This window comes from Canis lupus, chromosome 5 (assembly GCF_048164855.1).
Source record: "Canis lupus baileyi chromosome 5, mCanLup2.hap1, whole genome shotgun sequence".
In the NCBI taxonomy this organism is placed as follows: Eukaryota; Metazoa; Chordata; class Mammalia; order Carnivora; family Canidae; genus Canis; species Canis lupus.
In genome coordinates, this window is record NC_132842.1 from 46,376,286 (window position 1) to 46,398,553 (window position 22,268).

General features: G+C 41.2%; 1 protein-coding gene across 2 annotated transcripts in view; it reads left to right on the top strand.

Moving 5' to 3' along the window:
• RAB3C (RAB3C, member RAS oncogene family) overlaps window positions 1-21,697 on the top strand; it is a 272,146-nt gene extending 250,449 nt beyond the window's left edge. For both annotated transcript variants that reach the window (XM_072826518.1, XM_072826517.1), the window contains exon 5: window positions 13,997-21,697. In XM_072826518.1, the coding sequence (XP_072682619.1) occupies window positions 13,997-14,184 (188 nt within the window). In that variant the 3' untranslated portion in view covers window positions 14,185-21,697. The remainder of the gene's footprint in view (window positions 1-13,996) is intronic.
• The last annotated feature ends 571 nt before the right edge of the window (window positions 21,698-22,268 follow it).

The window sequence follows — 22,268 nt, forward strand, 5'->3', positions numbered from 1 at the left end:
AGCCTCTTAACTTTATTTGTCTTACTGTGGTAGCAATGGTCATGTCTTCATTTAATTTAGAATGTTTTTGATTTGGATCCTCTTCTTTCCATTCATTAGTCTAGCTAAAAAATTGTCAATTACCTTCTTTCGAAGAAATGCTTGTAATGTTGTTAGCTTGTTTTTTTGTTTTGTTTTCCTGTCTTCTGTTTCATTTAGGTCTCTTCTAATCCTTATTTCTGACTTTGAGTTTAGCTTCATTCGGGAGCTTCCTTTTATCTTAATGTGCATGCATTTAGTGCAATCAACTTCCCTTTATAACTGCATTACTTGTTACTTCCACTTTAATTTTTTTTCTTTGATCCCTTGGTTGTTGAGGAGAGTGTCGTTCAATTCCCATGTATTCATGAATTTTCTAGTTTCCTTTTTGTTACTGATTTCTAGTGCATACCACTGTGGTTAGAGAAGATACATGATATTTCAGTCTTCCTGAATTAGCTAAAATTTGTCATTTGGTCTAGATTAGAAAATATATTTTGTGTGCTTATGAAGAGTAATGTTCTGCTGTTAAGGTCTATTTGCTCTATAGTGTTCCAATCTGCTTTATCCTTTTTATTTTTTTAACAGATTTGTTTATTTTAGAGAGAGAGAGGTGGGGTGGGGAGAGAGAATCTCAAGCAGACTCCCTCCTCAGTGAGGAGCCTAATGCGAGGCTCCATCTCACAATCCTGAGCCAAAATCCAGAGTCAGGTGCATAATCGACTGAGCCACCCAAGTTCCCCTCCGATCTGCTGTGTTCTTATAAATTCTCTGTTTGGGGGAACCATCTATCTATTGTTGAGACTAGAGTATTAAAATTCCCAACTATTCTTATAGCAAAACAGAGCTAAATAGAGAAATGGTACTATATGTATTTAGACACTCTGATGGTGGGTGCATAAATATTTCCAATGTTTATCCCTTCTTGATGAAGTGAACCTTTTATAATAAAAAGAATATTTCTACAGCTTCCTTGTCTCATTTACCATTTTAAGTTTAATGTCTGTTTTGTCTGATGATGTATAGTTACCCTGCCTGCTTTTTTTGGTTACCATTTGCTTGAAATACTATTTATATCCCTTCACTTGCAGCCTATGTGTGTCTTTAAGACTTAAGTGAGGCTCTTATAAGCAGCATTGTTCTTGGATTTTGATGTTTATCCAATTCAGCCATTTTATGTCTTTTAAAGAATTTAAGCCATTTACATTTGAAGTAATTACTGATGAGTAAAGACTTACTATGGCCATTTTGGTTGTTGTCCTATGGCTAGGATGTAGATCATTTATTCCTTGTTTGTCATCCTGCTGTTTTTTGGGTATTAGTGTACCTTGGCTTCTTTACCATGTTCCTTTGTGTAATTACTACAGGTTTTTTTTTCCTTGTGATTAACATAAGGCTTGCATAAAGTATTATAATTTTAAGATACTATAAGCTGGAAATAACTTCAGTAGCTTTCCTAAATTTTATACTTTTGGTCGTCCCCCCCCCACCACCACCACCACTTAGGTTACTAACGTTACAGTTTACATATTGTCAATATTGCTTAACCAATAGCAGATTACTGTAGTTATGCTTAGTTTTACTACATTTAACTTTTCGATGGAAGTTGTAAGTAAACTAGGTGCCCCTCTTATATTATAGGATCTAACTTGGAATATGTTTTTGCCATTACCAGTGAGTTTTAAGCTACTTTCTAATTAGCATCCTTTACCACTCAAAGAATTCCTTTTGGCATTTCTCTTAAGACAGGTTTAGTGTTGTTAATCTCTTTTATCTCTCCATTAGTGAAGGACAGCTTTGCTGGATATAGAATACTTGGTTGACATTTTTTTTCTTTGACTCTATCATGCTCTTCTCTCTAAGCCTTAAAAGTTTCCATTGAGAAATCTACCAAGTCTTTGGGTGTTCCCTTGTCTAAAACTTGTCTCTTTTCTCCTGCAGCTTTAGTCATTAAGAAGTGTGTCAGTGTAGCCCTATCTGGTTAAATCTATTTGGGGTCTTCCAGCTGCATGGATCTGGAGGTCTATTTCTTACATTATCTGTCCCTTTCTCTTTTTCTTCTCCTGGAATTCTTATAATGCAGAATTATTTCTTTGATTATGTCAATTTAGTCCCATAGGTATTGTTTTTTCCCTTTTATTCCTCTGACTTAGTAATTGCAAATGTGTTGTCTTCACGAATGTTGATTTGACATGATTCTGTTTTTGAAGTTATTTAAGATTTTGAGATGGGGGCATTAGGTATTTTTTGGTTTTTTTTTTTTTTCAACCCTTGAACTTCTCATTCTTTTAATGCATTATTTTTTTTATTTTACTTGTATGTGTGTGTGGGGGAGGTTCAGTTCAAAAACTTCTCTAAGAATTACTTGTATGACAGTTCATAGGTCTCCATTTTTTTTAGAATCAACTATTGGAGAATTTTACTTCTGAATCTAGGTAAGCACAGATTCTCCTTCCAGACATTATAGATTCACTTTGGCAGAGCCATTCTTCACCAGTCAGGTTTTTGGACGTGTATGCTGATAAAAACCCTGGGTTGATGGGGCTTGTTGTTAGGGTCTATTTTGCCACAGGTTAACTGCCCAAGCTCTGATGTCAGGGTGGAGGGGTACTTCTGTCTGAGTAAAGTTAGATAGGACTGCTTCCTTGGTTTCCTGCCCAAGTGAAGCTGTATGATGAACTACACATTTCCTTGGGTTCTCTAATCAAGCTTGCTAGATAGTCAGGACTGAGTACTATATTCAGAGGAGATGGTACTATGAATTAGCTTCCCTGCCTCTGGCAGGGCAAAAGGGTGGGCCTTCATGGATGCACAGCATATTCTTTGGAAACCTGAATCAAGTAAGACTGTGTACTGAATTCCTTGGCCAGCTCTACCCACTCATTTTGCTCTGCTCACAAGGAAAGCCATGGGCTATGCTCTCTGTTCAAGATCCACCATAAACACACTTGTTGGATGGCCTGTCTATGCAATTTCCCTGTGCTCTGGGTACATTTCTGGGTCAGGTGAACTGAAAGTTGTATTCAGCAATGGACAGGGATAGGATTTCCATAGCCTAGGCCCAGTATGAGAACTGGCTCCAAAGCCCCCAAGGCTTCATGTTGGGTTCTTGACAACCTGACCCATGACCTCTATTTTCAAGCTGGACAGGCCCTTGCTTTACTCTCTGCAGAATTACCTCTGCCTGTTGTACTCTCTGCTTGAGTATCATTGGGCTAGACAGCTTCCAGGTGGTCTGGCCAGCCTTGTTTGGCCAGGCATGGCTACCACATGACTCAGCTTCCCTGCTTAGACAGGGGCAGGCCAGGTTGCAAGGCCATCAAACCTCTTTGATGACCTGGATTGGGCAGACCCACATGCTGCTGCATTTCTTGGTCAGACTGTGCCAAAGCTTCTGGTTGGGACTGCTACTTGGGTGCGTACTTCAGGTAGAAACTTAGTATAACAAAATGTGAGTGTTTGGTCATTGAAGCTCTTCTTTCCTTCTCTGTCACACTAAAAATCCCAGTGATTGAGCCACACATATTCTCCCAAAATTCTTAGAGGCAAGACTAGAACAGAGGCTTTTCAAAAGCAACCCACAATGCTTCCCAGAAGCATCCCACAACCTACAAAGCTGAAGGTCTATCCTGGGATGTCCTGTCTCACTTGAAGAACTGTAGGTTCAAGGAAACCTCTCACGTGGTACTGCATCAGCCTGAGGGAGGGGCAATGGAGTCCTGTGACCATACTGTGAGGCTGCTTCTCTTACCTCTCATGCTGTCTTGGTCTCTGTGGTGCCAGGGGGTTGCTTCATCCTCTTCCCTTTCTTTTTTTTTAAGATTTTATTTATTTATTCATGATAGACAGAGAGAGAGGCAGAGACACAGGCAGAGGGAGAAGCAGGCTCCATACCAGGAGTCCGACATGGAACTCGATCCTGGGACTCCAGGATCATGCCCTGGGCCAAAGGCAGGCGCTAAACCACTGAGCCCTCCAGGGATCCCTCCTCTTCCCTTTCTTTTAGGACTCTCCAAAGGTGTCTGTTCCATGACTAATTGTTAGTTGTTCTCCTTGTGCAGGGGGATCAAAGTTAAGAATGATCTATGTTGCCATCTTTGTGAAGTCACTCTAGAAATAAGAATTTTAGAGATTAGGTCAAAATGTTCAAGGTTTGCCAGTTTGGGGGACCAAATAGAACACAGCAATCTCAAGAAGAAATTTGTAAAGACCTTGGAGGAAGTAGACAGGTTTAAGTGGATGATTTGGGTGTAGGAGAGTACACATCTAGGAGGGGATCACAGCAGAGGGAGGTCAATAAGGTAGATTTCCTTCACAGAAAAGGATGAATCATAGCATGAGCTACTGTTGTTGTAGTGCTGTCCTTTGTACTGCTGAATCTGAGCTTCTCCCACATATGGAGAATTTTCAGCTCATGGCTTGAGTAGGAAGGGCCAGGGACAAAACCTTTCTACGTCCACCATGATTTGTCACACCCATACTATAACCCTTGCCTAGTTTCAGATTCTTGATGAAGCAGGGGAAAGCTACCATCTGATCAGGCCTGGCTACTGACAACGACTCAAAAACTAGAATATTTGATCTACTTATTGTAGCAAGATGAACCTTTGGCTGAGTTCTGTTCTTTTTTCCAGCTTTAGAAGGCTTGCTGGGGGTACTTCTTGAGGCAGGTGTATCCAAATCCTTATTGATTGCTCTTCCCGTATTCTATCTGGAAAGCTAACTTACCAGTTAGTCCTGCTGCTCAGCAATCCAGAGTTTTGGCCCATATGCCACCCAGCTGGCAACAGAATGACCATTTCTGCCATCATCCAGTTCCACAGAATTGTGACTAGAATCTGGAAACAAAAGGTCCTATTTGGGAGTTTGAGAATAGAATTCTAAGTACAAATTACAGATTTTTTTTAACAATTAGATGAAAATTTGATTTACTGCGGTTATGATTTTAGGAGCTGCTTCCCCTCTATAGAAATGATAGCACTTCTCAGTGTGCTTTCAAAATTAAGTTGAAGACAGTCCAAGTGTCCCCACTGGTGTTTATGATTTTCCTGGGGGTAGAGAAAGAGACTCAATTTCCCAGAACATCGTTTGAAAACAAATGGCATTTCACAACATGGTGTATCCACTCACTTGGAGGAATATAGGGTTGCCTATAAAAGAAAAGTGCCAGAGTTCTCTGGGCCCCAGTCAGAGTAAAACAATGGACTACACAACCTGTATGAAGGGTAGGTGGTGGGTATGGGCAAACATTTCTCTAGAGATTATTTCTCCTAGGTGTATACGTAGAAGTGGACTTCCTGGGTCACAGAGTAAACTGTGTTTAACCAGTCAAGACTGCCAGAGTGCTTTCCAAGAGCCTGGGTCATTCTCCATTCCTATTAATGGTATTTGAAGAGTGTGAATACTTCACTGTTTAATTTTACAATGGGATGATATTATCTTTTGACCCCCCTCCTCCCACCCCCAATCACCCTCCTGCCCAGTGTCTGGCAAACAACCATCTGTTCTTTGTATCTGAGAGCTTGTCTTTCTGTTGGTTTAGATTCTACATTTGTCTTTCTCCATCAGACTTAATTCATTTAGTAGAATGCCCTCAAGGTCTATCCATGTTGACACAAATGGCAAGATTTCATCCTTACTGTTGGATAATATTCTACTGTGTATATATACACCACGCTTTCTTTTTCCACCTACTTACCCATGGGCACTTAGGGGGTTCTTATATCCTGGCTATTGTAAATAAGGCTGCACTCAACATGGGGGTTCACTTGTGTTTCATCTTTCTTAGATACTCAGAACCAGAGCTACCATATGATCCAGCACTTCTATTTTTAGTTTTTTGAGGAACCTCCATGCTGTTCTCCATAGTGGCTGTACCCATTTACACTAATAGTGCACAAGCATTCCCTTTTCTGGACTCCCTCATCAAACTTATTTTTGCTAGTAGCCATTCTATAAAGGGAGAAGTGTTATTTCATTTGTTTTGGGTTTGTATTTGGTTTGCAAGGTCTATTCAAATCCTCTGCCTGTTTTTAAATCAGATTGTTTCCTTTTTTGCTATGGAATTGCAGGAGTTTCTGTATTTTATTATATAGTAACCTTATCAAATTTATGATACGCACAATTTTCTCCCATGCAGTAGGGTGTTTTTTTAATTTTGATGATAGTTTCCTTCATGGTACAGACGCTTTTTAGTTAGAAATAGTCTCAACTAGTTTATTTTTGCTGTAGTGGCCTTTGTTTTTGAACTAAGATTTTTTAAAAGCACCACAAAGACTGAGATCAAGATGTTGATCACCTATGTTTTCTTCTGGGAGTTTTATGGTTTCACATCTTACAGTCAGGTCTTTAATCTATTTTGAGTTTGTTTTTGTGTATGGTGGAAGTTAGTGGGCAAATTTCAATCTTTCACGGGAGGCTAGCCAGGTTTTTCAGTACCATATTGATGAGATAATCCTCTCCACATCGATGACAAATGTGGAATGTACAATTAATTGATCATATATGCATGGGATTTATTTCTGAGCTCTCTTGTTCCAATGACCTATGTACCTATTTTATTCCCATACCAAACTGTTTGGATGACCATAGTTTTGTAAGACCATTTGAAATCAGTGAGCATGATGCCTCAGGCTGTGTTGTGTATTCAGGGTCATTTGTAATTCTATATACATTTTAGGACTCTGTTGTATTTCTGTTAAACATGGCACTGGAGTTTTGATAGAGATTGCACTCAGGTTGTAGATTGCTTTCAGAAGTATGGACATTTCAGGAATATGAATTTTTCCTCTCCTATGACCAGAGACTATTTTCTCATTTGTTGATGAAAAAATTTGATGCAGATGTTTTCATTTTCACCTCCTTGATTAAATTTATTCATAGGTATTTCATTTCTGATTCAAAAGTCATTGGCTTTTAAATTTCTCTATTTCATTATTTGTGTATAGGAAATTCAACCGGTTATAGAATATGGATTGTGTATCATACAACTTGACTGAATTCATTGATTAGTTCTAAGAGGTTATTTTTTGGGGGGGGGGGGGTCTTTAGGATTTTTTATGTGTGGTGTCATTTCTTCTGCAAATGGTTTTATTTGTTCCTTTTCCATTTGGGTGCCTTCTTTTTCTTGCCTTGTTGGTCTGGCAAGGACTTGCACTATATGTTGAATAAAAGTGGTGAGCAACAACATCCTTCCTGATTTTGGAAGCAGAGCTTTCAGCTTTTCACCACTGAGTAGGACATCACCTGTGAACTTGTCACATATGGCCTTTAGGATGTTGAGGTTCATTCCCTCAACCTGGTTGAGAGTTTCTATCATTCTTCACAGGATGATTGTATGCTCTCTGCCTTTGTGGTGCATCACATCGATGAGCAGATGGTGAATCATTCATGCCTCCGTGGAATAAAGCACTTGATCTTGGTGTATGATTGTCCTTTTGCACTGCCGAATGGTTTGCTAATATTGTCCTGTGGGGTTTACGTTCATTAGGGATATTGGCCTAGTTTTCTTGTGGTGCCCTTGTTTTGAAATCAGAGTAATGCTGGCCTCATAAAAGGTACAGACACTTCCCAGTGAGCTTGAAATTTTTTGGGGAGTTTAAAAAGGATTGGTATTAATTCTTCTTTCAATATTTGATAGAATCCACCAGTGAAGCCCTCTGGCCTTGGACCTTCCTTTATTGGGAAGTTTTAGTTACTAATTCAATCTCCTTATTAGTAATTGGTATGTTCTTATTTTCTATTTCTTCACCATTCTGGTTTGGTAGGTTTGATGCTTCTAGTAATTGCTCTATTTCTCTTTGGGGAGTGTAGCTAAATCAAAGAAACAGGTTTTAGATTTCTTGGCCTTTACTCTTTTCCCATGAGTCTCCAGTTCTTTCTCTAGTTCCCTGAGGCATAAAGCTGTTACATATTTTTGTTTCTGGTATTTATCACCATGAAAAAAAAAACTTAAATTTGGGTAAAAGAGATAATGTTTATACCATCTTAGCCGTGTATAAGCATAGAGCTGAGCATGTACATTCACTTTCTTATATAACCTGTGTCAAGAACTCCTTTCATTTTGCAAAACCAAAATTATCTGTTAACTTTCTATTTTCCCCTCCCTCACAGCCTTTGGATTCTACCATTTTACTTTCTGCAGCTGTGAAATGGTCCTTTTGTGACTAGTTTATAGCACGTCAAGGTTCATCCATTGGGAGGATGTATCATAATTTTTTTTTGGACCTGAAGAGTCCATTTTATTATGTCTACACCACATTTTGGTAATCTCAGCAGTGGATGGATCTTTGCATTGCTTCCAACTTTTTTTTTTTAAGATTTATTTATTTATTTATTATTCGAGGCAGAGACACAGGCAGAGGGAGAAGCAAGCTCCGTGACTGGAGCCCGACACGGGACTCGATCCCGGGACTCCAGGATCGCGCCCTGGGCCAAAGGCAAGCGCCAAACCGCTGAGCCACCCAGGGATCCCCTGCTTCCAACTTTTAAAAGCTCTTGGAAATGCAGCTATGAACATAAGTGTACAGAAAATACTGAATCTCAACCTTTCGTGTAAAAAGAACCTCCCAAGCAGCCACCTTTAAGTGCCTATTGAAAGGCCCTGTCCTCTGTAGGTCCAGGGTGGAGTTTAGAAGGGTGTAAGCCACTCAGGTAACACTGATACAATGTTAGGAGTAAACCCCTTGGGCCCTGGAGTATAATCTGATTAGTAACACCCCTCTCTACTGCCCCTTTAGCAACATACACAGTATGGAGAAGACAAGTTTGATTTCTGTCTTCCTTTCCTTAACACATATTTCATACAAACTGTTTCCCAGTTACTGCTGGGTCCTTCAAGATCAAATGAAACTGAAGTATAAGGTTACATGTAAAGCCCAGCAGTACCCGTCATAACCTTTGGAAAGGGCAAGAACAATTGTTCAGAATCAGGCATGCAAAGATACGAACCGGAGATATACTGGAATACAGTGCCAGTAGAAAGGTTCTGATGAAGGAAGAAAGAGAAACGGTGGTCAGAGTTTCTCTTGGGAATTCAAAGTTTTCACTGAACTTCTGAATACTGGCTGATGTCCAAGGCTGGCAGCTAAATCAGTAACCTATTTATCAGGACATTCCTGTGAGCCTTCCTGTACTGTGTAACCTTGGGCTACTTATTTAAACTGCACCGTCCTACCTAGTAATGATCTTCTAAGTTTAATAAGAAAAACTCTAGTTTCTGACTAAAGCACAGGCTTCTCCCTGATGTCTGCCTATGCAGGTAAGAGGTTCAGTATTTTTAACAATAAGAGCATGGTGCTATGGTTGAAGGTAAAATACTGGGAGGTAATGGCTCTGAAAATACAACAAAGAAGGATAAAGGGTGAGGGGTTTGAATCGGTCATTAAGATTTAGGCCAGGGGCTCTACATGTCCCTGAGCATACATAGGTGTAGGGCATGAGCGGCCTCACGAAGAGTGGATTGTGATTCAGCTAGATAGAGAATCACTTATGGCATATAAACTTGCCTCTGCCCTGAATCCAAACAACTAGATGCTAAAATAATACTGTCTAAAACCTTGTATATCTGTCATGCTGTATAGAGACAGAGGCATACTTAGTTTTATTTATTTATTTTTTTTGGCATACTTCATTTTATTGCAACCCTCTATCAAGCCTGTCTATGGGCACCATTTTTCCAACAGTAGTGGCTCACGTTGGATTCACATTTCAGTAATCCTTGCACTATTTAAACCTTCTTCATTATATTTGTTACAATGGTCTGTGAACATGATCTTTGATAATCCTCTTGTAGCTAGTTCCTTTAGTGTCGTCTCTCAAATGAAGTCATCCAGTAGGTCTTCACTATGCTCTACAGGCCAAAAGCAAGGCTTCTTGCACCCCCCAGTCAAGTTGTGAATGCACCAGAATAGTTCTTGACAGAAGTTAAAAGTGCTATTCCAGTGAACACACGAATGACAAGAAACTTCAAACAGCTTATTGCTGATAGGGACCAACACTTAGTGGTCTGGATAGAGGATCGAAACAGCCACCACATTTCTTCAGGCAAAAGCATAAGCGAGAATACAGCTGCAGAAGCAAACCTCAGCTGGCTTTAAGGAAAGAAGCCCTCTCCATAACAGAAAAGGCAAAGAGAAGCATCAAGTGCTCATTTACCATTCCAAAAAATCCTAGGGGCCTTACAAAGTATGCTACCTATATTCCACTTGTGCTCTAGAAATGAAGCACCAGCACCTCCTCAATGATGGCAGGTCTGCTTACAACATGGTGTACGGAGTATTTTTAAACCCCCTGTGGAGACCTACGGCTCAGAAAAAAAGATTGCTTTCAGAGCATGATTGCTTATTGCCAATGCACCTGGTCACCCAAGAGCTCTGTTGGAGATGTACCACTAAATGAATATTGTTTTCATGCCTTCTAACTAAACACTAAGGAGTCCTTGCTACTCTCAAACCTTCTATATTGTAAGGCTATACATTCCACAGATAGATAAAGATTCCTCTGGGCCCAGAAATTGACAGCATTTTGAAAAGGATGCCACCTTCTAGATAGCACTAAAAACATTGGTGATTCATGGGAAGAGATCAAAATATGGTATTGACATCAGCAGGACTTTGGGAGAAGTTGATAACAGTCCTCCTGGAGGACTTTGATGGGTTCAGGACTTCCATGGAGAAAGTAATCGGGGAGAGGTGTATAATAGCGAGAGCACTATAAGATGGAGTGAACTGCTGCAATCTCATGATAAAACCTGAATGGAAGAGGAATTGTTTCTTAGAGATAAGCCAAGAAAGTGGTTTGAGGGGAAATATACTCATTATGAAGATGCTGTTAAGACCGCTGAACTGACAACAAACGACGTACAATATACCACAGTGGACAAAGCAGTGACAGGGTTTGCAAGGTTGGACTCTAGTTGTGAAAAAAAAGTTCTACTGTGGGTAAAATGCTCTTGAACAGCATTGCCTGCTACAGAGAAATTGTTTGTGAAGGTGATGAGTCCACTGCTGCTGCTGCATACGTCATTGTTGTCTTAAGAAACTGCCAGCCACCTCAGCATCCATCAACATGGAGGCAAGACCCTCCACCAGCATTCAGATGTGCATTTTTAAAGACTTACATGTGCTACAAAACCAGAAAATGAATCTGACTTGCTCTACTACAATATTCACTTTAGTGAGGTGGTCTGGAACTGAACCCGTGGTATCTCTGAGGTATGCCTGTAGGGCTGGCCTCATGGCCACCACGATCAATCTTCTATAGCACAAGGTATCAGAGTACCTGGGAATCAAGAAGGAAAGAGCTTTGTTTCGGAGTCACTATTAAATCTCATCAATTGAAAAAAAAAAAATCTCATCAATTGTTTTCTATGTTAAATGATAAAAGCGTATGGTGTAGTTCTTAGCATAAAACTTAAAATTCATCTAGAACCCAATCACTGTTTACTTCTGCAGAGTACCTGCAAGAGAGTGTCCAGGTTAGTAGTTCAAAGCCACTGTCACCATTACAGACTGAACAAATGTTTGAGCAAACTACTCAACCATTTGGTGCCTCCGTTGGCCTCCCAGTAAATTTTTTCATGTACTAGCACCTACCTCATGGATAAAATGAGTTAGAATATAACAGGGCACTATGTGAATACCTTAATAGGGTAACCATTTAACTGTTTATTATTACTATTCTCACAGCAGGGTCTGGTATGCCTGGCCCTTCTACATACATTTTCTCATTTGAGCCTCTGTAAGCAAAGCTCTGTAAACGAAGTAAGGCACAGGTCATAAATAATGTGACACTGAAAATGTGACTTGGTAGTGGAGTTAGAGTTCCCATCTTCTGACTGATAATCCGTCCCACTCAGCGTACCAGGGCACCCTCTTCTCTAGAAGACAGTTAGAAGCTGGTGTTATTTTCCTGGTCAAGCCCCTGAGAGCATTCTGGCTCTGGAGATTTAGGATCATTTTACTGACATGACATTGTATAGTAGCAGTAGGGTGTATCTCAAAGCCCAGATTTACGGCAGCTCATTTGACAAAGGCTTACCTGGATTACTATCTTGTCACAATGGCCCTGTGCTCGCTTCTGCAGCACATATACTGAAAACAATTGCCACAATGGCCAAATCTTTAATGATACCTTAAAACTCAGTGCCTTCCTAAACAGCGCTTATAAGGAAGCTAAGTGTCAGCAGAAGAGATGAGAGCATTGAATCTGGGCATGAAACCTTTGTCCCCCGCGATGGGATGTTTGGTCTCCGGAGTCTTATTCAGGGATGTTAACTAATTCAGTGAGGTCTTAGTATCTGGTGACCTACAGCAGCCCTCACTCAGCCCCGGGAAAATCCCCAATAAGACACAAATAGTTCTGATATCTTCTCAATAAGGATGTTGTTTAGATCCATCCCGGAGTTCTCCAAAATCGGGATCAAAGTATTGTAAGACAAGTGACAGAGCACTATAGACTGTTAAAAAAAAAAAAAATCAGGAAAGTGAATTGTGTTAGTGTTTTCTGCTGAGAAATCCAGATCCTTAGAGAGCTATATAAGCACCCTACACAGAGACGAATGAAAGCAATACTACAAGCCAATGAAGGTCTGAAATATCCAGTGGTATTTTACAGAAATGGGTCCCACTCATGCTCCCTTAGCTCCAATTTCACAATTATTTACCTGTATTTTAACAGAATACACGACAGCCAATGGAAGTCAAGCTCAAGTATACTCCTCTAACTCATCGTCTCTCATAACTCAATTAGAATTTTAATACTTTGTGGTGGTTTATCCTTCAGCGTTACTTAACAAAAATATGTATTTCTGGCTTGGCAGAGGGTTTAGGGAGGACTGTAAAATATGAACTTTTTTTTTTTCCTCCCTCGGTCCCAGGAGCGGAGATGAAACCACATGATGTAATCATTCTGAATCCATGTGGCTCCTCTGAGATAGGGCCAGATGTAACCAGAAGGATTTATAGGGCGTAAAATTCAGAATGGATGAGGAAAGCATTTTTGCATCCTGCCCAGTACATCCTAAATCAAAGTCCCCTGAATGGACTAGGGAGGTTGTCATGGTAACCAACTGGCAAGCTGAGCCCGGGGAATGTGAAGGCAAACAATAGAGTGATAAGATTGTGTACAGAACAGCGGGCAGGGGCTGCTTCTGCCCAGGTACAGTGAGGGACTCGTGGGTAGACGGGTGCAACCGTGAACCTGCAGTTTTTGTGCTTTCTTGCAATTCGGGCATCTCGCGTGAAATGTATCAGGTGTAAAAACACTGCTACTGATAGAGAACAGAAGCCCTACAAAAATCCACACCAATAGGTGGATGCAATGGTAGACAAAGCCACAGTGGGCTGTTCCCCTAACGGGGCACGAAAATTCCCAAAAAGGGGTCGAAGCACTGCACGTTTGAGGTAAGGCCACTGGCGCTTTAGTGCCACCTTGTGTCCAGTTCGTTAGCGATTGCAAATTTACCTAAAGCCCACCCTCGGGCCTTGGTGGGCCCGGTAGGCCCTGTAGCAACAGAATATACAGATGAAGTCTTCTAAGCCACACGTTAATGAAAACATGTTAACACCTTGGGTCGAATCTGAAATGGGATAAGGAAACTATGCCAAGTAACAGGTCAGAGAAAAGATTCCAAGAAGCTTCCTGGGGGCCAGGAGTTGGAAGGAGGGAGGGAGGGCAAAGACCCACTCGGGGTAGAGGATTCTTAATATTGCCCTTACTAAACTTCTGCAAAGAGATTTGGTGTTTGTGGCTCTTTCAGCCACGCTGGGAGCACAGATACATTGAAAGGGAAAAATAAAACGTCAACATAACCACGACTAGAAGACTTGGTCGCAAGAGGACACCACTTGTTCACACCATGTCTTAGGCTCACCTTTTCAGTCTCGCCCTATCCCTGGGGAAAACCATGATCAAGTCCCATGTACCGTTGGCATACAGTGTAAAATGACCAAGCTGTGTCGCTCTTTGTTTCCTCCAGGGTTTGAATTTTTTGAAACCAGTGCCAAGGATAACATTAATGTCAAGCAGACGTTTGAGCGCCTCGTGGATATCATCTGTGACAAAATGTCAGAGAGTTTGGAGACGGATCCGGCCATCACTGCCGCCAAGCAGAACACAAGACTCAAGGAAAGCCCTCCTCCAGCACAGCCCAACTGTGGCTGTTAATGTCACCACACACACACACAGGCAGCTTGAGGGGCACATCACCAACCAACAGCATTTCCAAATGGTTGATTAACCTTCATCTCTACTGCCTAGTAATGATTCGAGGGAAATCTTTGATGTCAATGGCTCATACATGCATTCAATTCGTGGGAGATTTCCTGTGTTAATATGTGGCAACTATGTGATCTCAAATTTATAAGGACTATCCATCTATAAACATCTGGTATTTGCATGTCCTTTGTTACTTGTCTTTGTAGGCTCTTTATGTTTCAGATTTCTTCTCAAGATTAAGCTACTGCTGGGACCTCAGACTGTAATTTCACTCCAACTGACTTTTGTGCCACGGGTTCATATTTGCCATTTGCTTGTAAGGATGATAACCAAGGAATTGCTTGTGTGTGTGGGCAAGAGGAGATCTCAGGAGACCGTCATGGGTACTGTTCAGGAAATGTGTCTGGTTTTCAGTGTTGTTCATAACAGAGATGACCATTGACGATAAAGGAATTGAAATATTGTGTTTGAAACCCTTGCAAATTGTCTGATTAAATCTAGTTTGAGTCTGGTGAATCTTAAATGATCATGTTACCCGACCGGAACTAGATTTAATCAATCTTCCTAATTTAGTTATGGAAGTAAACAGTGGCCCTAAGGCAGGGCTCGTGGTGCCACTACTTCTGCCCAACGTTCTAAATAGTTGAGGGCATGGCCCGGACAAACTGACGGGCATCAGCTGAAGGTATTAGGTGAAGAGTCATTTACCCAGAAGAGTAGGATTCACTGCAGACTTCTCAAAGGACTGAGTTCCCCCTGTACCTTCATAACTGCTGCCCGTTAGACACACACCATCCCCACCACGTTCTGGAACTATCGCTAAGGCACGGAACAGAGGTCAAGTTGAAGCTTGTTAGAGCCCCTCCTACCATGAGATAGAGCCTTGTTTCCCCAACCAGTGCCTATTCTTCAAACCTCACCCTGCTTCTTTTACCCAACAGATTAATTTAAACCATATCCCAATGGCACAAAGGTCAAGGAAAAGACTATTAGAAGTAATTTGTTCAACTTACTGGTTGAGGACACCAGAAGTGATTTGTTGAAGGGGGGGACCATTTTTTTCTCCCAAATTTCCTTAATACCGTCTAAGCACAACAAGCCAACACCTCTCACCAGCTGTTCTGACTGAACTGCAGAAGCAAGCTGGCATCCTGCCCCATGCACACTGCTGGACGGTGCTAAGAATTTAGACAGCAGACAGAGTGTGGCAGATGGGGGACAGAGTCATTAGGGTGACTTGATTCCTAAGTGAGAAGATAACACTTAACAGAAGAGTGCTGATGGGATGTTTTAAACATACCCAAGTCATTTCTCACCTTGAGCTTCAGATTTGTGCATCGGAATACATTTCCACTTCGGCACCCTGCCAGGCAAGCCTCAGCCTACCAAACCCAGAATGTTAGACTAGAGTTTAATAGGCCAACAAACGTCAGAAATCACAGGACTAACAGTGAGGGGAAAGGGCAGCCGGGTGGCAAGTTTGCAACAGAAGCCTCTTTTGCATGACTATACGGTGTTTCTATAACTGCACAAGCATGTTGCCATGTTGAGCACTAGAACTCTCTCACTCACTTGGGCAATGTAGGCTGAAGCAATCAGGCCAGAAAACTTTCCTGTCCTCTGAGTCTCATCTCTCTCTCTCTCTCTCTCTCTCTCTCTCTCACACACACACACACACACACACACACACACACACACACTGTCAAGGACCTAATTATGGTGGGCAGAAAGCTCTTACGAGCACCTTCTGCTCTGTATTATCACATAGGGGAAAGCAAAAGCGGGGTGAGGAAAGTGGAAGGTTAAAGAGCTGAGTTTTAACTGCATAAACCCCTTCCCTGAAACACTCATTGCTGATTCAATTAATTGGTCCCAAGACCAACAGACCGAGGCAGGAGCCTCCCTGACCGTGTCAGACCTGCCTACCTTCAACTACCTTAGTGCCAGGCAGGGAAGCGTGATGCCCAAGGGGCATGAGCAAGGAACTTCGGATACTTGCTCTTTCGCAAACCTCGGTGGCGGTGGGGCCCTCCTAGTTCATTCTGTGTTCTGAAGCGCCGCCCCTGGGGTGAATTTCCTTGAGAAGTTTCCAGAGTGGATTACCACAGACCTCAAGTACATGCACACCTATCTTCCTGCTCGAAAGCTTATTCCCTATTCCCTCTAGTCCTAAATTCATGAAGACATTTTAATTTTAAAATTACATTTTGGTTATAAGAGGTAATCCTGCAGGGTTACCTGAGCTTCTGTGGTCATCAAACTATATTAAAAATCGCAGCCATGTAACTGGAAGGTTTTTCAGCCTTTTTGCCACCAACACACTTAACCTCCTAGGTCCTCTCCATCTCCCACAACAGCCTAAATAACCTCTAGTCATTTTTCCCAGTGGCCTACCTAAATTTGTATCTTGAAGATCGAGAGACCTTAAAAAGTACACACTTGTCTAAGTGTGTTCGCTTTTAACATTCATCTTCTATTTGATGCAATTCAGTTTTTCAAGAAGGCATTGCTCTGCTGCCCATCTTCTCACCACCCTCACCCCTGCAAGGACTTTTAGAAACAAACCCTGACTGCTGAGCACGGACTCCCAAGAGCTTTGGTGGCGGTGCATTCCTATCCGTTCTTAATGCCCTTGACAACCCGGGCTCGTAAATTCTTCCCCTACATAGCTATCCTCAGAGCCCATGGGCAGTTAGTTTGGGGAGATGTGAATGGGTGTACAAGGTGCATGACCTTTCTGCAGATCCTAAGATGACAGTGTAAATGCTGCATCCCAGGTTTGGGGGCCTGAGAACAGTTGCCCTGGACGGTGGATCAGTTCTCCCCTCCTGCCTGCCCCTCCCCAGAACAGCTTCTACTGCCTTGGTGAACTTGTCAGCGGGTTCTTGGAGTTACTGCCACTGAGATCCACCTCGAGTCAGGATCCCTTCGCTGCCTGGCAAAAAAATGCTGAGATTTTTGTTTGTAATGTGAGCAATGAGGATGCCTCCAGTGGCAGCAGAGGCCTGCAGCATCGTTAGGATAACGGTGAGGCATAGATTCTAAAAATTATAACCAAACTTCTACAAGACACTGATCTACTCAAACACATAGTATATACATTGCATCTGCTTCACTCTCATCCATATTATAGTCCTCTTTTTGAGCACCCTGGTCATTTTGGGGGGACCAATTTAAACCTCCAATTCTAACTAAGTCAACGCTGAAAATAGACTTTCACGGTTTTTTGTTTTTTTGTTTTTTAAGTAAGATATTCCACTAGGAACTGAACTTCCATAAAAGCCACAGGAGTTTGGGAGTCTGTGATCAGAGGCTCATCATGATGGGCTCGGTCCTTGGCGTATGTTCCTGCACAGTGAGTACGTTCTATGCCGTCCCTGGTTGACCATGTGGCATTTGTCAGACTGTATTTAAAATGTATCTGGAATTACACAGCTCTCCCAAGGCTGAGGTAGCAGCTGTATGTGGAAAACTGGGAGCTAAATCCTTGAAGTCAGGACTAAAACCCTTTGAGACGGAAAAGTGTTGCTTATTTGCATATACTACTGGAACACTCCACCAGGTGCGGTTGGTGTGGCATACCTAGGAGGGGGCCTGTCTGTGTCTGTAGCCTCTCTCCAGGACTTAGAGAGTGTGCATGACTGGTAACGCACACTGTTCCTTGTGGGTGTGCTAGGTCAAGGTGGCCAGTGAGCCACTTGACCCATGTGGCCTTTCTCTTCACCCCCTGGAAGATCCGACCGCTGCAGCACTGCTTCACTGGGCCTGTGTGTGTCTGCTACCTGTGCTTGCATAGTTTCCCAGTAAAATGGAAAGTCATTCCAATGAGCTAAACCCGGTGGGGTCAAGCTTTCTGGATTGCTTTGTGTTTTAAGTGATTTTTTTACCAAAACCATTTAAAGACATAAACCTGTTTTCTATTCAGGAATGAATTGGGACAAATTGGGTCAAAGATAAAGTTTATGATGAGAAAAAAAAATATCTGTCTCCCTCTAAGGCCCCTAAAGGGCTCCAAGTTCTAGAAATCTAGTATCCCCTAAGGAGGCAGCAACAGGTCGGGGTAATTTAGCTAAAATATATGTACCTATTGTTACTGCTATTTCATGCATAAATGTAGTTTGTCTTAAAAACCTTGACAGAAATGCTTGACACTCCAATCAACTCATCATTCCCTTTGGTAGATTAAAATATGTACACTTGGGCCACTCACAGGGTGTTGCCCCTCCCAAAACACACACACACACACCTGCTTGATGAAGGGAAATCTTCATATATGGTGCTTTCTCAGTGCTTGGGAAAAAGGAGCTTTTGCTGGGTTCCGACTATAACTCATGTTTTGTTTCAAAAAGTCTACAAAACAGATTCTTTACACGGATTTGTAGGTTTGCACACATGATTTTCATGAAGAATTGAGAAAAATGCATTTCATGAACATTCTAGACAAAGAAGGATTTCAAAACCTGTCAGAACATCTAGCTGGTAGACAAACTGAACTTAACAGCTGTGGTTCTCTTCTACTTCCTGCTATTATTTTTCATTTCCATTTTTAAAGCAGTCTCCTCTCATTGAGTGACAGGACAAAGAATAGGAAGTGAGACTCAAATTTCACCATTTACCTGCCATCAGCACTATTGTTGGTGGAGTTTCAACTAGTCATTATTTGCTGAAATGACGTTGGGGGGCTGGGGTGGTTTACCTGTGTATTTTCATTCACCTGTGTTCATACTTTCCTCCATAGTGGACAACTGAGAGTTGGCTGTGGTTTTTTTTTTTTTGGCCATATTTCCATATTCATGTATGGGGCTAGGGATTGCTTAGGTTCATGAATGCTGTTCTTACAGACACAGATGGTACGTGAGCCACACAGGCACCCAGCCTTTCAGGGACGTGAGCATGACATCCATCCGTCTAGTGGTTCCATGCTCCTCATGCCAGTGAAATTTGGGGATTGTTTGCCGTATCAGTAGGATGGTTCTCCATGCATTGTTTCATCATCCCTAGGATGTGTGCTAAATGAAAACTTCCTGTAATTCCTGTTAATATATTGTTGATGTCAGATGTGATGTGATACCGTTGGACTGTCCAAATGTACAACTATTTAATGGTGTTTGTGGAACTGAAGTGTCTTAAATGTTGCATGAAATATGTTATAAAAATAGATTTGTTTTCTATTTTTCAACACCTCATAATTGAGGGTTCATGGGCCAATAAGTGCAATATTTAATGACTTACTCAGTGTATATAAACTAGCGTGAAAGAGTGAATTATAATGAATGTGTGAGATGCTTTGATGGCTGTGTAACTTATTCCAATTATTTCTTGTAGCTGTATTTGTCTAGTGGTGCAATTTATACGGTAAATACCTTATTGGTGTCATGTGAAACTCCTCTGTGCCTATTTCAAAATAATTCTTTTCCTATAAAACCAAACACTTGGTATCTGCAAATATATGTCAATTTTGCGCTTTAGAATTGTGGATTTTATTTTTAAGACAGGATGGATGTTCATTTATTTTATATAGGCATTCCCTTCTTAAATTCAGAATTCTCTTATAAGAGGCTAATTTAGATACCTAAGAAATAATATGCACATAAGGTAAAATCATATTTATTCTTCTCAGAAATGTTGATCACATGTTCTATGTCCTAAGAATTCTTCTTGCATTTGTGTGTATATTTTGTTGTTCAGCCTTGTATTTTGTTTGCACATTTAACATTGTCAACCCTGGGAATTCTAAAGTACCGACATCTTTTTAGGTTGTGGTGACTGTTATATTCACTTTCAATTCTCAATTGTCCACACTGATGATATAGGAAAAGCAAAACTCAAAATTCTCAAGTTGCTTTGGTATTTCAACAGAAACCCATATATTCATCCTCAAACCCCCTTGGTTAATCTTACAATTTGGTGGCCTAGGACTTCAATGTGATGCAAAATTTAAAAATTAAAAACATAAGTAGGCCTGGTTGCTCGATTACCAAAAACTCTTGAGAGTTTGTTTATATGAAATTTAAAGTAGGTCACCTACCTGAAATTCCTATTTGCCATTTTAACTTTTAAGGCAAAACGCTCATTTTAATACTATGCTTTGCCTTTTCATTTAGCAGAGTAACTCAGAATACTGTTAGAAAGAAAAGGTAGGACTTGATCACTAAAAATGATGAAAACAGTTGGTTTTAGATAACTTTGACCATCTGTACATCATATGAAGCCTTACGTTCTTTCTCCAGCAATTGCCTGAAATTGCCATGTGAGGATGTGCCAATCATATTAAGTGGCTTTGGACTGCCACCAGTGGCCCTATTTTAAATAGGATAGCATGAAATTCGTACTCAGCTCTCAAACCAACTAAAAAAGTCAAGCGAATGTGGGAACAGCAGGGAGAGGAGGGACGACTTTGTGCCAAATTTTAAAAAAGATAAATTATTCTAATGTTGGCTACATGTTAACGTTTAAGAGCATGTTTAAATGTTGAGTTAGTCCGCATTGTTATTGAATCCCATGTGCTCAGTGCTGTGGGAATCAAACAGGGAAGAGGGATAGTTCCTACCCCTAATAAACCTACTGGAGAACCAAGAGGAAAACCAATACCTGGATGTTATGTACATGCTAAATTAAGGCTGGATAGAGGAGCCTAGAGACTGAGGGACCTCTAACACCTGGAAGACTCAAGAATGTGCCAGCAAGACTGTTTGCCAGACGATAAATAGGAAAGGTCCCATTATGTTCCCCTATGAGTGAAAAGGTGACAGAGGAGGCAGCTAAAGATGCTTGCTTTCTCTAGAAAGCCCAACTGGTCGTGTAAAACCCACCCCATTACACATTGGGCTCTCTTGCTTTTGTCCCCATGAAGAAGACAAGCTAGAGCATCGACATACTCCTCTGTGCGGAGCAGCCCCAGACTGCACAACAAAATACAAACTGCTTTAAAGTCACATTAGAACGGTTGATTTAGACATTTTGCCCAAGCACCAAACCACGAAACATCCTGTGATCCAATGTCAATGAAACAGATGTGTGCGCAGAGATTTTCCTGTAGTTCCATGTTTCCCATCAAGGGTGTTGGGCAACGCGCAGATGAAGACCTTCCTTTGTAACCGGGCACTTTCTGGCTTCTCAGTGACTATACTGTGGAGCTCTTCTTCAGAACATATTGAGTAACAGCTTAGTGCTTTCATATAGTGATTGTGACATTTAGTTGAAAACTAACAGCTGCACAGCAAATATCGTGACTCTTTCTGTGTCCACAGGAGCTCTTGTCTGGGTTTAAAGCTACAAAGTATTCACATTGTGAAGTTTTAATTATCTTTATTGAAATTAATTGTGTAAAAACCTGTATGTGCTCTATTAGGTATTAAGTTTGTATGTGAATTCTGTATGGAATGTGGTTTTTGTTCTTTGGGTTTATCTGGTTTTATTTTTTGGAGATTACAATAAATATCTAAGAGACTATATTCCTGAATTTCTCAGCCTTAGTCTGATAAATTCTTTCATTGCCTTTCGTTTTGTATTACTTTTGGTCTTTGGATGCCCATTTCTTGTTACTTGCCTCTCCTATAACCCTAGGGACAAAGATGAGCTTGAACTAAAAAACTATGAACACATTTTTAGTTTAGGCTGTGGCTTTTTAACATGTGGACTTAGGCATAGGACTTAACGCTAATGTATGTAATCTTTGAAGGTAAGTACTGTTTAATACATGACTGCATTCCAGGGTCCTAAAACTTGGTTGTAGAACCAAGAATGACCATCAGTGTATTAAAAGTCACCTCTACTGCATAAACACTATTTATCCCTGTGTCTGGAGTCCAGAGTCCAATGATCCTATTGGTATCCTTCTAGCACAGTCTAGAGCATTCAACATGGACAACCTGTGCAAGAGGTCTGGGTCTGTTTAATGCGTGGTTCATGGTGTAGTAATGCTTCAGATGCTGTGCATCCTTGCCTTCGGCTTGGACCTCAGAGCGTGCTGAAGCATCCCATGATCAATCTAGATGGATCATAGCAGACCTAGGAATTTCAAGATCTCTTAG